This window comes from Battus philenor, unplaced genomic scaffold, assembly GCF_028537555.1.
Source record: "Battus philenor isolate CCGP_79_NKW_IND1 unplaced genomic scaffold, ilBatPhil1.0.hap1 SCAF_20, whole genome shotgun sequence".
Taxonomy (NCBI): Eukaryota; Metazoa; Arthropoda; class Insecta; order Lepidoptera; family Papilionidae; genus Battus; species Battus philenor.
In genome coordinates, this window is record NW_027181683.1 from 11,412,053 (window position 1) to 11,429,777 (window position 17,725).

A 17,725-nucleotide genomic window follows, 5' to 3' on the forward strand; every position below is an offset into this window, starting at 1 on the left:
TCACACATTTTTTTATTTTCATTATCGTCTTTCATACATCGTATGATCTTACGTTCTTTTCATTCTTGCCACAATTCTTCTTTCCCTTTCGCTCTGTAACGTCTTTCATACATCCCTCATTACTCTTTTACATTTTTATTATTTTATTTCTATATAGGATTATTACAATATCACTTGGTTTTACATAATTTTTTTTAGATTTTTGTTTACATTTTTATAAGCTTTAATACTATACTTATTATTTTTCTACAGAGTAGCAGGAACTCTTCTTTGGTTTTTCCTTCTCTTAACAGGGAGGCTATTGGTTCCTCCCTGATTTTCACGAGACCGGCACTTGAAGTCGAACCGGAGTCCCCGGAATGGCCACAAGGTGGATCACGGTCTGGTCCACGCCCGGTTCACAGAAGCACGAGGGGTCCTCTTTGAGCTTGAACCTGTGAAGGTACTCAGAGAACCTCCCGTGCCCCGTGAAGAGCTGGGCCGAGACCGCGTCACTCTCAACACTGCGGAGCACGCGGTAGGCTGAAATGGCGTCCGGGAAAAATATCCTCGTGAAACATTTTATTATCATTCGCTTGGTTACCCGAGTGTCCTGAACGACCTCAAAAATATAAAGACCCGCCAAAGATGTAGATTTAGGGTGCGCAGGCTTGCACGTTAGTTGGAGAGACTTAGGCCAGGACTATGTAGCCGAAGACTAGCGAGTTGGTATCTCGAAGGGAACGGATGGCTTATTGCCTTAATAGTGCTATCTTTACTACTGTACTATCATTACACACTATGTTATCAATATGTTGTTTATTTATAAAACTATTCATACAGTACATATTCTTTAAAATACAACATCTATATTTACACAACTCCTTTCTCTTAAAATTATCTTTACAGCTGTATATCTATAAATCTGGGTAAAGGTTTCAGTGAAAAACAGACAACTCCGGATACAAAAATATCTTTTAATATCTGCACTCAATACACATCATTTGTACAACTTAATACAATATTTACAATCGCTTATATATATACTATACAATTGTGAATATATATCATAAAGAAAATTAGGAATGTGTAAAAAAATAAAAATGTACATTTGTGTGTATAAAAATGAATTTATATTTACCTTGGTCACACAGTAACTTAAAGATAACTTATATCTAATTTATTTTTGCAAGTTTCATACTTTGTATATTATTATGAAAAAAATTAAACTTTTTGTAGTGGCTTATATTTACAATATTGAAAAATCCAATTTCGACACGGCTTATATATCACCTTTCTTGTTGCAACAGGTTTATTCTTTATTTCAAATAACCTTTATTTATTATATTTCACATTAATTATTCATAGCTAAGACAGGACCATGTCTATTGCAGTGTTTTCCAACCTGTTGTATGCTATGCCCCTAATTATGCTTTCCAAAATACATATATAACATATATATTGTTCATTTTAAAGCACTTTACAAAGTGAATGCTGTGAAACACTACAGAAGTTGTAATTGACCATTCAGGTGCAAAAAACGTTGTTTAGTGAGGGGTTCTCTGTGAAGCCTGTCTTCTGCATAAGGAATATTTACTTCCCCTTACATCCAGTTGATATTTTGGTCCCTTCAAGTGAAATTATACCTAATAACATTTTCGTTAAATTTGGCACTGAAATGTAATATTGCATTTAAATGGCCCAAAGCTAGAGGGTTAATCTTCTATTGATTTCCTTTTTAAATTTGAAAACTGTGTGAGGCATGAGATCCAAGTTAGAAAACACTGATGTATTGAGTCAGCTAGTTGAATATAAATTCGTTAATATTGCTTCAATATCCTTTTATATAACATTCATTAGTGTTAATTTTACATATGTATGTGAAATGTAAGCTTCATGACATCTCTTAACCTTCCATTGACCAGGAAGGGTGCAACATGAAGCCCGTTAGTTTTTTGAATTATGAAATATTGTTTATGGTCCTGTTGTCTGTAGTATATCTAAAGCAAGCGATTTTAGACTGTATTTTTAAGATAATTTGATATAATGTTGCCTACTTTGTTTCGGGCAAATATATCCAAAGGCAGTTGACAGGTTAATTCAATCCTTTGATTCTCAAAAAGTAAACAAATTTTCCGAGATCATTTTAAATAAGTTAACACAGGATCTTACAATTCTTTAGTTTCAATACAACAATATGAAGGCAGGCTAACTGTCCAAACCAATTAGCTGCCCAAATTCTAACATCTGCAAATTATGCCAAGGTGCTGAAGCTCCTAGAATGTATGTAGCTCTTTAAAAAGGGAGAGGTCTCACTGGAAGTTTCCCGTATTCTGACACACAAAATATCCACTTGTAATCACCAGACTGATCATAGATAAACACAGAAAAAAATTTTAAGTAATGATTCCAAAAGTTTATAAGGCCTTCAAGATTTATACCCCAGCTCAATGTACCAACTTGATAAAATGAAACCATTTTTCTTCTATATTTATAAAAATCTTATTTATTTTTTTCTTTTTAACTTAACTTATTTTGATATTATGAATTGCACTGTTTTGTTATTTGTTCTATTTAATCTGTTGATGTGGAACTAGCTGCAATAGATTGAGGCGCTTGTATAAATTTGTAAAAAAACTATATTGTCTACTTATGTTATAGATTCTTCTATATATATAAACAGTAAGATGGGCATTACAATAATTAATAAATAATGTTTGTGATGTGACTCAAATTAACATTGAAAATTAAACATAAGGACAGAAAAAAAAGAGATTGATTACCATGATCATTGAATTTGTATCTGGTAAATAATTTTCTTCTTTGTATATCTTCATTAAGAGAAGTGAAATTGAATCAATTTTACTAAAAAGTCTTTCTCATGTCTGTATGACTTTCTCATCTTTATTTTGCTCTGTCGATTCATGTGCAGCACTCTGATATTTCCTTCTAGAAGATGTATCGACATTGTGTCTTCTTTTCATATGCTTTTTATAATTCGAACCATTTGTAAAGTCCCTTTGACAAAGTTCACAGGTGTATGGTTTGGCACCAGTATGCTGACGCAGGTGTAAATTGAGGCGTGTTTTAAATCTAAATGTCTTATTACAGTATTCACATACATAAGGCATTAAGTCGGTGTGTACAATTGAGTGTGACTTCAGATGCCTTTTCACTCTAAAACTTTTACCACACTGCTCACATACAAATGGCTTGGCTCCGGAATGCAAGCTTATGTGTGACTGTAAATTACCTCTTGCTTTAAATGCCATAGGACAAAATTCACACTTGTATGGCTTTGATTCTTCATGGGTCAGTATATGAGTACTAAGGGTGCCTTTAGTGAAAAACATTTTTCCGCATATATGACAAGAGAAGTCTCTACTCCGGTTTGTATGTACCAACTTATGTTGCTGAAGGTTACTACGAGTTTTAAATTCCTTACGGCAATGGTTGCATTTTAACTCTTGTTCACCAACTCTTTCACACTGCTTCTTACTGATTTTTTTAACACTTTTATTATATGATTCTATATGGTCTTGTAACTGGTCTATGGTTTCAAAACTGGCACCACATTTCCTACAAGAAGTTACATATACACCACTATGTTCATTGTTCCTATGCTTTTTTATATATTGAATCATAGTAAACTTCTTATTACAAAATTCACAGCAGTAATTTAGCGCTTGTTTATGCAAACGCAAGTGACCCACAAATGATTTGTAGCTAGATATAATTTTTCCACAGTCAATACACTTAAAAACACAACAGCTATTATGTATATGCAAAGAATGTAACCTTAACAGTTCAATATTCTTGCATTGTGCATCACAGTATCCACAACGACACGCCTCTTCATCCCATGTTATGTCTAACATTGAAATATCGACTGGTTCTACACACAAAGAGCTACCATCTCTAATCTTGGGTTCTTTCTTTTTTAATCTTTTCTTTTTAATGGTTTTAAATAAAGGCACATCACTATCGCTACTTATAAAGCCATCGGTCTCTGCTGCGGAATCCTTAACATCATACGTACTGTTTCTTTCAGATTTAATATTTTCAAGGCCTTCAATAAACTTATTTGTGTCGAGTACTGTGATAGTGCTAGGTTTCCCAGTGGAGTTTTCATCTTTAATTAAAACTTTAACTTCTTGAAAATCATCCCAGTCCATGTCCACAGGATTCCCAACATCGGAAGAGTTATTTCTCGAAGAGTTCTCATTCTCAACGTTAGATGAAAATATCTCATTTAATTTCCCTTGCGCTTCCCGAACGTTGTGTAGAAAAATCCAAGTGCGTTCCAGTTGATCGAAACACGCGTAACATATAGTTTTGGGAAGTTTATTTGAAGGAGAAACATCAACATTTATCCAGAGCATTTTCTTTGCTATTTTTGAGTTTATGGCGGCGGCTTCGTCCGCGTATATAAGTTGTTCTGTTAATTCAGCGCATAATCGACAATATTTGTCAACATCGGTCATTTTTATTTAACTAACTCAATTTTAGAATTTATTTTCTGATATTAAACTAAAGTCCATTGGCAATATAAACATACAAGAAACTATTTCATTCATTTTTCTCGACAATTTGATTAAACGCGATAATGTTGCTAGTTGTCGTAAGAACTATTCATTGCCAAATGGATTTTTACGTACACTTAGTCACCGAACCATATCAATATGATAAAAATCAGGAACTCAAAAATAAATGTAACGTGGTAATAAATATTGCAAAAGCAAAGAATAAGTAATAAACAGTAAAGTAAAGTAAATCAATAATATAATAAAAGTTGATTTTTAGTTATCATAGTTTTATGACGTTATAATTGAACTAATAATAAAACATTTGTAGCATATTGTTTTTTGAACACCTAAATTATATTATAAAATATCGTTTATTAACGCTTACTACAATATAAATACTACGTTTTATATATTTGATAATTTAGAAAAAATAAAAAAAAAATTTTTCTTAAGTTTATATGTTTTGAAACGAAATCCTGTGCAAAAACATGCCTGCATTAAGTTGCATAAATAAAAGAATATTTATATAATTAGATAACCCCAAGTAATTATATAGACATTATGGTGCTTTTCAAAACGGTCAATTGCAAAAAATGGCATGGGCTTAATTATTTTTGCAGCAAAATAGTATTCTGCAGATAGATGATGTAATAATAAATATTTATAACCACTTTGCTATGATTCCAGTTATTCTAAATTGCGATACTGCTGATTTAGTAAAAAAAATAATGTTACAACCAGCTTGGTAACAGACAACCAGGCAAAATACTAATTAAAGTTTTAGGAGTAGCAAATCTCGGGATTAGGGGCAAGTTCTCTATCCTAAATGAAAAAAAAAAGATATTTGAATGAAGTAAACAGCATGACCTCTCTATACAGAATGCTTTCATTTGTCACAATACTATTTTTTCACAGCTTCTTTGAAAAATTAAAGTTCACGGACCCCTCCGTTCCGTGAACACATACCGATGAAGCTGTAAAAGCCGCAAGGTTAACAGCAAACACTTCAACAGAAACAGTACAGTACAGTTCTTTGAAACTGAGTTCACGGAAAAGAAGAGTTCGTAAACTTACATTGTATTTGTCAATATTACTGGACTATTTATATATCTCCGGGAATATTATTGTGAAAAGTTCACTCTCGCACAGTCGCGCGGCTCGTAAGCTTCACTTCATTTTAGCCTTACCTCGGAGTCCGTTTCCGTTTTATCCGTTTAAGTGGCAGCAATAATGTCATGAACATTTTTACACTGGCATAAGATTGAAATTTTTTTTTGTTAGTTTGTTCTATAAATTCTATTATTTAAGTTTATACTTTTATTTTAAAATGCTAAAATATAATTATGTTTTTTGTGTAAGGTATGTTTGCTATGAAACGGTATGTCAAACATAAATTGTGAAGAAAAAATATTTTGTGTGTTTTATTCTAAATAAAAATCATGTCAATATATATAATATCTATATGACACTATATATGACATATATACCAATCATTTCTGATAAACATCTGTCTTTATTTAATTTATTTTATGAATTCATTTGGTCTTTTTATACATTTAATTTGTAAGGTCGAGGTAAAGTCTGAATGTAAATAAGAAAACTCGTTTATTATTAATGTTGTACGCTTACGTTAAAGTCTTTTCTTTAATATTATTTCTATTCTATTTTTTAAAGTTCTTTTTAATAACAGATAAGAATATAATAGCAACACAAAAGCGTTATCGGTTACTTCCCTTTTTTCACTTCTCTATTAATAAGAATCTAATGTCAGAAATTAGTTTTACTTGTAACAAGCGTCTGTTTTATGATTTAAAAAAATAACTTACATAATTTTGTTTAAAACTATTATTAGTTACGAGTAGTAATACTTTATTCTGAATTTTCAACTTCACAATGTTCGGTGTAAATAATTTGCAATATAAAATGAATCCGAGGTATGTAAATTTCATTATTGAGAAAGAGTAACAGCGATAAGACAACTAATATAATATTATTAATGAGGTTGAACAAAAAAGTTATTTTACCAATTTTTCGACAGTTACTTGGTATGTAGATATTGTATTAAAGAATTGTATTACAGTTGTAAATGATCATATTTATTATATACTAAAAACAGTTTTAAACCGAAGGAGAAGGAAGGCATGTTCAGCAATAACCTGTTTTAGTCAAAAGTTCTACATGTAAAAGTATTTTCGGACTTAAAAGCTTGGATCGATGTATTGCTCGTTGCTATGCTAGAATAATATATTTATTTACATAATCTGTAAAACTTATATATATTTTTTTCAATTTTCAGCATTATTATTTAGTGTATAATAATATTATTATATTATGCTTTATACATTGTATTAGCTTGTACATATATATATTATACATGTAAAATTTTTACAAAGGTGAATGTATTGCACATTGTTAACAAATACAGTATACGGTAATCCATTTAAGTGTTCGTTCTATTTTGTGGTATATTTTATGTTTATACTTTTAAATGTACAATAAAGTTTTATTAGTAATAATAAAAATTAATGTAGTTTACTCAGTTGTGCTTTTTAAATTTAAATTCTGTGTAATGTATAAATTCTGTGTAAATTTAATTTTGTGTAATGTATAGACAACAAACACCAATGCAATTATATAATGAAAGACAGAAAGGAACAAGCATGTAAACAGAAGTTAATTCACTTTTTAATATTAATAAAAATATGTTTCTATTCACAGCTTGACAGTAACAGAGGAGAGTAGACAAGAAAATCATGTGGAATTGAAAGTTAATATTGTTGAAAATGCCAATCAACTCTTTTGCACAGATAATATTTCCTCTATTAATTCAGCAGTGTCTATTCACATTAGAGTTCTATATACAAAGAGGAATAATACAACCGCACAAACGGTTTCATTCGGTTCAACTATCCCACAACAGTCATGTGTAACACAAATGTATGTGCTTTTTAAATTTTCAAAGAAATCTGTTACTGACCATTCAGTTTATTCCATCATTTGCACAAGCGTTGAACTAAAACTTGCAGATAAGGAATTTTTTACAGATAATGATACATTCTACTTAGTGAATGAAGTGAATAGTACAACCTTTACTTTCAATATAGCTCTAACCGCAAAGGTAGTGAATAAAGGTAACCCCTTTAAAGCTCTTTATGATGACAATGAGTTGGTGGATTTTAAACTTGTAGGTGAGAATGGTTCAATAGTCAAAGTACATGGTGCTGTGTTAGCAGCTCAAAGTCCGACTGTAATGAAAATGGTGAAAGATAAAACCATCACTGCTGGTCTTTTAGAATGCAACGACATGCAAGAGGAGATCTTACAACACTTCAAGGAATATCTTTACTTATCTGTTTTACCCAAGGACAACTTAAATCAATTATTGCTTTTGGCAATGAAATTTGAAATGAAAGATCTTGAGCAAAAGTGCATTGAAAATATCATGAATAATCTAACACCATCAAATACCTACAGTTGGATAGAATTTGCTCAAAAAAATAACATTTTTAACCTATTTTTCGGCATTTTAGACTATATTCAAGCAGGTAAAATCAAAGTCAGTGATATCAAGAAGTCACTTAAAGCCATGTGATGCAACAAAAATAATCCTATATTTTTTAATGACATAATATTTTATATAAAAGTGGTTATAAGTGAAATCATATTTTTTGTATTAATAAAGCTATTTACAATATTTTTTTATGTATGAAAACATGTTGGTGATATAACTTTAGTTGCTTTGTTTTAAAGAGAAAGTCATGTCACCTTTGCCTATATAAACCACTATAAGTCACTTCAACAAACTACTAGTGCAACAAAGTTTTGGAAAATTTTCTTACATTCAGCTAAGAGCATGTCTTAAGATATTTTAATACTCTGATGGTTCAAGCAACAACTTTCTTCAGACGTTTACAATCTACAATACTCTAATACAATAATAATTTTTTAACAAATGCACCATTTTAAAACATCTCTGTCATAGGTTTCATGACAAGAAAAAAAAATTTAAATTATGAACACATGCTTAATTTTAAAAATATTTCATTTTCTCTTTTTAAATCCATTTACCTATCAGCTGACTAGATAAAATACTTTTTGATGAAGATATTACTTTTCAATATTCATTTTTGGCCTTGAATATGCAGTTCCTATATGAAATGACAAAACACCCATTACAGGGACATATCACAAGGTGTAATAGCAATTGATGAAATAAAGATGGCGGGGGATATTTGGAGGAGGCCTATGCCTAGCAGTGGACGTGTATCAGCTGAAATGGTCCACAGTGGTGTATTTTATTAAATAAGGATTGTCAACAAAATTAATAATGTTACGTAAAATAAGGAAGTAATTAAAAAGTTGCAGTAATAATTCAAATTTGAATGACAGGCAATTGCAAAATATTAAAAAAAAAAACAAATTCAAATAAAGTATTGATGTAACTAAATTTGATTTAAAAAGTTACTAGGAATAAAAATTCAGTCAACTGATTAATTCAATTACATGTAAAATTATTATTATCAAAATACCTGTTATATTTATATATAACAGGTATTTATATATAAGGGATCATGGTAAGTGTCTAAACTACTTATTTTTAAAGGGCAGTTGGTTGCAGAGAGCTAACATAGACAGAGTGAGAGTTTTCAAATATTTTATAGGAAACTGTCATGCTAAGAACGTTCACTTATATTTTTTTTAATTTCTGACAGTAATAAGTATCAGTATAAAATATTTGTGACATTTAAAAAAATCGCAGTTTTTTTTTTAAATTATTGCTGCAATAAACTGTCAATTATGCCTATTGTGATTTTCGGTTACGGAACATATTTTTTTGTTTTCAGTTCATTTAGACAGTGACTTTGGATTTAGAATTCTAAAACCTTTGATTTTATGTTTGACAGATTTAAAAATAAAACGTGTTATCTGTTACCTTTTGCTGACTATACAAAGTTTTTTAGTAATACAATAATATTTTTTTAAGTTCACGGACCCCTCCGTTCCGTGAACTCAATTAGATGAAGCTGTAAAAGCCGCAAGGCTAACAGCATAAACTTCTACAGATACAATACAATACAATAACATAATCTGAAAATAAAAAACCTAGATGATCTGGATGCTTTATTGAAAGATTGGTTATATATGTGAATTCTTTAAGCGGTGAATGTATATCTTGTCAGCAAAAACTTAAAGTTTTTATGCTTATTTCCTATTAAATTTCTAACCAAAGTGATTACTCTTAAGCTCTGTTGGAATGCGACAGGCGAATAATTTGTAACAGTACAAAGTATGCAGGGATAACTTTAATATATTTGTTATTATTTATACATTGATTTTTGATATGATGAATCGTCCATTAATTGGCAGCAAATTAGTTAAATATTTACCACTTCAAAGCCGTATACCTATATATTCTTCTTAAGGCGGTGCGGAAGTCGTTTTGATTAAATATTGAACAAGCTCGCGTCGTTTCGGAGGTAACATTTTATGAATCTTTCTCGCGATAATAACATTATCAGAAACCAATTCAATGATTTCTGAACTTGCTTTAGTATTAATAAAGTGTATATAACGTTGAGATTTTTATATAAAGAAAAGTTAAGAAGTAATAAAATTCTCTATCCTAAATTTAATAAAACTACGCTGCCTGATGTAAATTGCATGGCTGTTCCGTACGGAATTCTATCATTTAATGTGTATGATGTTACGCTTCTAGCCCATAAATAATTCCGGCCGATTTTATTTATGCTACACCGCTGAAGTTCCCACGAAGAGGGACTATACCCGTGTACGTGTAGTGTTGTGAGTGTAGTGTAATGTAGATTTGCGAAGCGAGGACTACTCGGCGGTCGGAAGCGACGTGGATCTTTCCTGACCACGCCTTGCTTGGACGTGAGATAGAATGCTTGATTAAATGTCTAATTATACACCCGCGGGATTAATATCATAAACCAGGGATAAGTAACATGCGGTCCAAACATTTCTGAAATTGAATTTATTTTGTCGACTCTTTCATCGATATATTGTTATAAAATTAATTCTAATAATATTATAGTAAACCTGTGTGATGTACGATTAGATTCAATAAAAATCCTCAGCCAATCACAAGTCGAGAAGTGTACACTGGTTCGCCGGATGTATATAAAAAATTATATTTTTGTGGAATTCCCCTTTTCGATGTGCCGCTGACGATGACGTAATTTAGCTCCAGGAAACTAGTGATTGTATGTAATTTAAATATAGGGAACTAGGTGCAAAAAAAATCTTATTGGACGTTAACCGCTTGACATCTCCATACGTTATGCCATTATGGAATCATTTTATTTATCAAACAAGGCTATTTATAAACCGAAATAATATTGTTGAAAGCTTGCTGTTGCGTAGCGCATAAGTTATCGTCCTATTCCATATCAGCCATTGTTCCAAAGTCCGTTGTCTTTCAACAAGATCATTATTTTGGCGCCGGTCAGGACACCTAGCAAACCGATTAAATATTTGGTGCAAGTGTCAATTTTATTCAAAATATTTTTTAATATCTTCAGTTTTAATCAGACCATTATGAATTAGATCTAAAATTCTCAAATACAAATCGACGAGTTTATTTCTCTGTGCAAATTCCGTCAACGCGTATACGTTTTCAGCTGTCACATGGGTAACCACTTTCTCCATGCACATCTGATAAAGCTCCGATATCTTATAAGTATATCCTATTATTAAGAGATCTTTTAAATGTGCAAGTGTATTTGGTATATTTTTTAAGTACATGTAATCTTTTAATAGCTGGAGAGTTAATTGTTTAACATCAGGTATTAGTAATGTTTTATGTTGTAATTGAGCTTTATCGCGTAGTTCCTTTTTTAAAACTGGACTATATGCAGCTAGAACTGCGCTATGAAGTTTAACAGAACCATCTTCAGCTAGTAGCTTCAAGTCACCGGAATCCGTACTATCGTAAAGCATTTCGAAAGGTTTGAACATTTGTTCTATCAGACCAACGTTGATTGTGATGTCGAAGTTTAACTTCATTCTTTTATCACATAAATATCTCCATGTTTCGTCTGTAAAGAAGGTTTTGCGTACATCTAAATCATTGCATACCACGCTTGCGTACGCTTTTGTTTCGGGTCGAACTTTATCGAATTTACAAAACAGTAAAACGTCTGCCAAACGACTTTTCGCAGTCTCGGAAGCGGATCCAATTTTCATATCGCGGTAAAATTCTGTACCGTCTAATCTCATCTGAAAAGAAACTACATTATTGATGATATATGTTTCACTGTGTTTCGAAATGTAAAAAGATTTTCTGCCGCGTTTGATTTCAACTCTCAGCTTCAGTCTGTTTCCTTCGTTGAATACCTCTTCAATTATCCAACTGAAATAAAAACTTTAGTTAATTTTATATCCTTATGTAAATATAACGATTTCATACACTACAAAAGATATCTATTTTAAATTATATTAGGAGGACCGGAATGTAATGTCGTTTCTGATAACATATTTGATAGAAAAACCGATTTGATTTTTACCGTTCCAGCATTGAAAATTTGTATACTAGATGCCAAAATATTGTTGACGACGAAGGTGAATAAATTGTTGATTAGAAATAAACACCGGTTAAAATGTAGTCTTGTGAATATAACTTAAGAAAGCGACAGTACTTTCCGATCCCCTTAATAGTTGTAATCTTTAAGAGACGCACTTTTTTAAGATACTACTCGGTTCAGGGTCGACACACCACAGGACTCCTCCCGAAACTCTCAAACTTAAACTGCGCAAACTCATCAAGACATCTTTTCATCTCACACAACTGCTAAGCGGACACGGGTACTGCAAGCAGTACCTGCACCGTTTTAAAATAACAATGATGCTTGCCAAGTGTTAGTTCCACAATACAGATTTTTTAACACTTAAACACTGTTCCCGATTTGAATTTAAAAGATGTAACCACGTGACCATTTGCGAAAACTTTTATATACCTCCGTTAAACTTATCGGACCTCCTAAAGAAAAAATCTACTGTGACTCTTTATGAGTTGGTCCGGCACATTGTCTTAAACTTCAAGGCGTTTAACAGTCTGTAGCCCTTGGGCAGTGTCTTCAAATAATATAATGTAGAAATGAATGTACAATTGAGTAAAGGTCTTAAATTTTATTTTTTTTATATATAAATTTTAGCTTTAAGAAAAATAGTATATAGTAATAAAAGGCTGTCGTGACTCGCAGCTGGGAGAAGAAAGATCCATACCAAATAGTAAACGTGAAAAAACAACGAGATATGAATCAGAAAAAGCTCACAGTTATTCATGGGGCCATGGAGAGGATTCGGGATTGGCTCAGTCAGGATTTCTTTGCAACGACATCCGATCCGTAGACAAATAACAGTTGCCGGAATAGCGTAGTCAGTTGGTAAGTTGTGGCAATAGGCAGGTCACAGACTGCAGAACAGATCGCTGTTGGGGCACCCTTTCGCTGGGAAGCGCCTAAAAATGAATTACTCTCTCAGTCATTTAAAAATAATAGGGGCAAAATTGATGAATGATTGTATTTAGTTATGTGACAAATTATCCGCACAGGAAGCGTATGTAGCTATCGCGTTGGTAACAAACAAATTAATTACCATGATCATGTAATTATTGACACGATAATGTAAAACAAATGTACGAACTTCGCTGTTCGCTGAGTGAAAGCGTCTATAGCCGAGCGCCAGAAGGCGCTGTTCGCTGTGAGAAAGTGTCTAAAGCCGAGCGCCAGAAGGCGCTGTTCGCTGAGTGAAAGCGTCTATAGTCGAGCGCCAGAAGGCGCTGTTCGCTGTCAGAAAGTGTCTAAAGCCGGGCGCCAGAAGGCGCTTTTCGCTGAGTGAAAGCGTCTATAGCCGAGCGCTTGAAGGCGCTGTTTGCTGAGAAAAAGTGTCAATAGTTGAGTTGTTGAGTTAAGTGGAGTTGACTTTACTATGAACCGGCAAGCGCAGCTTAGGACATAGTCACTTTACTATGTCATTAGTCTACTTAGTTATGGTCATGCGTTACGTCTACCGGTTTCTGATCGCTCCGAGAACCTTTCTGCCCCAATAGCTATCGATCACTGAGTCTCGTTAAAAAACCTCCAAAACCATACATTGTTTTATTTCACATTTATGTAAATTAATATTATCTATTCGAAACCTTAGGAAAAATAAACGTAATTGCATAATAATAAAGACAAAAGTACAAGGCGGTATTCACACGAGGCAATATCTTCCAGACATCCATAGTATTAAAAAAGTAAATTATAAATAACAGGTAGTAAACGTGTACATATAGACAAATATATATATACATACATATGTATAGTGTATATACGTATGATAAATACGGTATAGTAAATAATGATAAATACAATAATGAATAAACACATCAAACTGACTTGGCACTTGCCACAGAAAGAATAAATAAAAAAAAAATTAATTTACGGATAAATATTCAGAGGTCTAGTAAATAAATTTTAACTGTTTTATTAAAAATAGGTAGTGAGCATGTTTTATATTTAGCGGTAAACCGTTCCACAACCGAACGGCCTGTGTGGTAAAAGATTCGGTCATAAACGAAGAAGAATGCGCTTGCAGTTTTAATTTCAGACTATCTGATGATCTCATGTGTATTATGAAATCTAAATCTTGATTTGAGATGAGAGGGAGTGAGCGTATTGAAAAGAATATTATGGAGTGGGTAACGGATGTGTGAGGTAGCCAATTCAGCCAACATTATCTCATTTTCGGAGTCGAAATTTAAAACGAATACAGAAGTTTTGAAGGCACACAGATTTATTTAGTTGGTTTTCAGTGAGATCTAGATAGCTGACATTTGCATAATCAAGTATAGGGAAAAGGAGAGCTAGAGAAATCGTAGCAATAGTATTTAGATGTAATGTTAACAAAGAAATGTGTATTTCACTCACTTGGTATTGATTACGGCAAATCGTCTCTTTTCCTGTTCTTCAATCATGATATATTTTTAATAACCTATCAATTCACATTCAGATATCCAAAATTAAAAATATATATTTCGTGTAAATACTAAAGTACGTACAAACAAATTTTTAATCCTTCTCATGCGTGCTTTATCAAGTGTTATCTAAATATAACATACTCGTACAATATCGATAATTTTAAAGTTTGATAAATTTTAAACCAATCCACTTCGCGCAAGTGTTCATGTCGATAATATAAATTTAATTGTTAGCTTCACGGAATTGTGACGGAACGCAAAATCATGCGGAAGATCTCGGGACCAGCGAGAAATCAAGACAGATCTTGGAGGCTCCGAAAGAATGCCGAAATTCAGACTATGTATACTATAGCACAGCCAAATATCATTGACGAATATAAAGCTCAACGAATCCGCTGGCTTGGTCACTAGGAGCGAATGGGATCGGATCGGAGCGTGAAGGTAGCGTACCTGGAAAAATCGAGGGGTCGAAGACCAGTGAGTAGACCCAGGTATCGCTGGATCGATCGCGTTGAGGCAGACTTGCGCGAATTGAATGTCAGCCAATGGTAGACGATGGCGCGAGATAGAGGAAAGTGGAAGTCTCTCGCTTCGGAGGCCAAGACCCACTTTGGGTCACTGAGCTAGCGGAGTAGTAGTAGTTAGCTTCACAAATGTGGAGATCTGAAAAATCAAGGTCAACATTGTTGATCGAAGAATTGCTTGTCAGATTGGGGTCGAAATCGACGTTGAAGTTGACGCAGCGTGGTCCACCTAGTGAGTTGGGAGGACCGACGACATGGTTAAGATCACGAGAAGTCGCTGGATGGCAGCGCAAGACAGGCCATCCTGGCGATCTTTGTGGAGAGGTCTATGCCTTGCAGTGGGCATCCACCACTGCTCTTGTCTTTATGAGAACGGGTGGAGAGCTGCAGATCTTCCGACGTTAAGAAACTACACCATCGCCGCAACTTTAGGCCTAGAGAGAACTTTGGAAGTGAAGTAAAATGCATGGCTGTTCCATTTGAAATGCTCCATCGTCATCATCATTTTAGCCGATAGCCCACTGGTAGGATCGCCCTGATGATTGTTTTTGCGCTGCCCGCTTACTTTGAATTCCCTCGACCTTGGCGATGACCACTTAGTAGTGGGTCAATTAAGTTTTACAATTTTTTACTTACGCAATTTTATTTAAGTCGTATAATTATATTTAATTAATCAATAGTGATATATAATTGATAACACTATATTTTTCCGACAACACTAATTGACAACTGGCAACATTATTATAAAATTATTTACCAGTTGACAACTATTATTTTATTATCAATCGTAAAGTAAAATCTCATTTGCGTTATCGATTTAGGTCTACTGTTAGAAAACACGCTGAATTATTTCACTTCTGAATGATTGCTTTAAAAAAATTACAGGCTCCAATTTTTTGGAGAAAAGTGTGTTTAATGTTTTTTTTTAAATCTCTCGGAATTACGAGTACACTGTAACTGCGATCGAAATCCACCCAAGGTCCATTCAATTTATGAAGCGTCCGCCTAAAAGACCTGAGGGCGTTACTCTCGGTAAAACAATATAAGCTTCTTACTGCGTGCAATTTGTATTTATTTCTTGTTTTATTTTACAGTCTTATATGTTTGACATTACTATCTGTCATTTCTCCTTCCTTCCGGTTGCCACACCTAACCTAACTTAACTAAATGTTGCCGCTATAAATATTAAATAATATTTACTTGAGTCTGTGCCCATTCGCCACAGACCTAAGAACTCGTCAACTTAATATTATGGGATTTGTGATTACTGTTATGTTGTGACACATTGAACTATGAGGTCCACTGTTAGGCCAATTCCTCAATAGATTTAAAGTAAGACCGGTTGTGGGTCCAATGCCGCGATTGTCGGTCTGTGGTTTCCACTTCAGAATATTAAGGTTATTCTCTAAATACTAATATAGCACATAGTGTTTAGACACATGACATATGTTACTTAAATGTATTGTTGATCCGCACTTGAGACTGTCGCAAAAATCGCAGAAATCTGACACCTTCCATCACCTAGATAGTGCAAAAGATTATAACGAAAGCACAATCAAAAGGGAAGGAAGTAACAATGTATTGGGTGAAAGCGTACCTTCGGAGGACAACTAGAGGGCGGACCAGTTGGCCAAGGACATGACCCTAAGTGAAGATTGGAATATGAGAGATGAGATCATATTCCGGGGAGAGCTCAGGCTGGACCCACTTGGCGAATGGAATTGGTGGTATACGGATGGAGCGACGGCATCCACTACGAGGAAATTCTTTCCGGACCCTGTTATCAGTCTATCACGTACTCAAATAAAAAAAATATTGTTAAAAGACCCTCGTGATTTGTGAGTAGTGCTAACCTTCATGGCAGGACTGCTTCGGTGACGCAGATGGTTTTCCAGAACACTGTCTACCGCGTTCTTCGCCGGTTACAGCTAAACACGGTTCTGATCTAGATGTTCATAGTACACGGGGGATTCGCTTAGTACTTGCATAGGTTTAAACTCAAGGAGAGTTCCGCGTGTACTTTCGACCGTGTGGACTATACCAGCGCTTCTGATCACCGGGCTATCCCGTATTTGGCAATCTAAGAAAGGATTACCAGATTGATTGCAGCATGAAGTTGAAGAATGGAACATCGCATCGTTAATAGACAACGAGGAGAGTCGCGGGACCTTTCTTTAGGGCAAAGGGTCATAGGAGAGACCATTAAAAAGAATATGTGGGCAAAAAAACAAAAGCGTATTAGACTAATCAAGATAAATACTTAAAACGGTGATAAATGTAAGAATAAAACTAATAAAAAAATAAGGCAAAAAAGAAAATGTAAACCTAGAGTATTCTGGTGGGAAAGCAACGAAAATGAGGTAATAAAAAGAATTTTTGAGGAATAAAAGTAAATGAATAAAAAAGATGAAAACAGAAGTAATAAAATCTGTGAAAAAAAAACTGTTCCTCAAAAACGGGGGCCACGAAAAAAAACTAACATCCTTTATGACAAAATTTCATTCCGAAAAAAGGAATTTCATGTGTTTATTTAAGACAGTGATTCCCAAAGTGGTCTATATCGACCCCTAGGGGTCTATGACAACCTGCAAGGGGTCTACGTCAGCGAAAAAAAATTTGGGGGTCCATGAAATGAAAATGGGGGTCCACGATAGTGAATCTCAACACATACACTGATATCAAAACTAACTAACTGCTTACATCATAATATCAAA

At 33.6% G+C, this 17,725-nt stretch overlaps 3 protein-coding genes across 3 annotated transcripts; 1 reads left to right on the top strand and 2 right to left on the bottom strand.

Moving 5' to 3' along the window:
* Nucleotides 1-1,956: 1,956 nt before the first annotated feature.
* Nucleotides 1,957-4,586, bottom strand: LOC137922688 (zinc finger protein 260-like). Its single transcript, XM_068765714.1, has one exon. It carries the CDS (start codon nucleotides 4,461-4,463, stop codon nucleotides 2,859-2,861), a length of 1,605 nt encoding a protein of 534 aa, XP_068621815.1. The 5' UTR covers nucleotides 4,464-4,586; the 3' UTR covers nucleotides 1,957-2,858.
* A 1,693-nt stretch (nucleotides 4,587-6,279) lies between these two features.
* On the top strand, nucleotides 6,280-8,207 carry LOC137922866 (uncharacterized). The gene is made up of 2 exons (XM_068765957.1): nucleotides 6,280-6,439; nucleotides 7,224-8,207. Exons 1-2 carry the CDS (start codon nucleotides 6,399-6,401, stop codon nucleotides 8,095-8,097), a joined length of 915 nt encoding a protein of 304 aa, XP_068622058.1. The 5' UTR covers nucleotides 6,280-6,398; the 3' UTR covers nucleotides 8,098-8,207.
* A 2,780-nt stretch (nucleotides 8,208-10,987) lies between these two features.
* On the bottom strand, nucleotides 10,988-14,507 carry LOC137923064 (uncharacterized). The gene is made up of 2 exons (XM_068766188.1): nucleotides 14,438-14,507; nucleotides 10,988-11,877 (listed from the first exon to the last, which is right to left on the bottom strand). Exons 1-2 carry the CDS (start codon nucleotides 14,482-14,484, stop codon nucleotides 11,019-11,021), a joined length of 906 nt encoding a protein of 301 aa, XP_068622289.1. The 5' UTR covers nucleotides 14,485-14,507; the 3' UTR covers nucleotides 10,988-11,018.
* Between the last annotated feature and the right edge of the window lie 3,218 nt (nucleotides 14,508-17,725).

Bases quoted from the DNA above. Each gene is read 5' to 3' on its own strand.
- LOC137922688 (XM_068765714.1), bottom strand. From the start codon at position 4,463: ATGACCGATGTTGACAAATATTGTCGATTATGCGCTGAATTAACAGAA.
- LOC137922866 (XM_068765957.1), top strand. From the start codon at position 6,399: ATGTTCGGTGTAAATAATTTGCAATATAAAATGAATCCGAG. The intron at 6,440-7,223 runs GTATGTAAATTT...TTCTATTCACAG, and splicing joins CAATATAAAATGAATCCGAG to CTTGACAGTAACAGAGGAGA.
- LOC137923064 (XM_068766188.1), bottom strand. From the start codon at position 14,484: ATGATTGAAGAACAGGAAAAGAGACGATTTGCCGTAATCAATACCAA. The intron at 11,878-14,437 runs GTGAGTGAAATA...TTTTTATTTCAG, and splicing joins TTTGCCGTAATCAATACCAA to TTGGATAATTGAAGAGGTAT.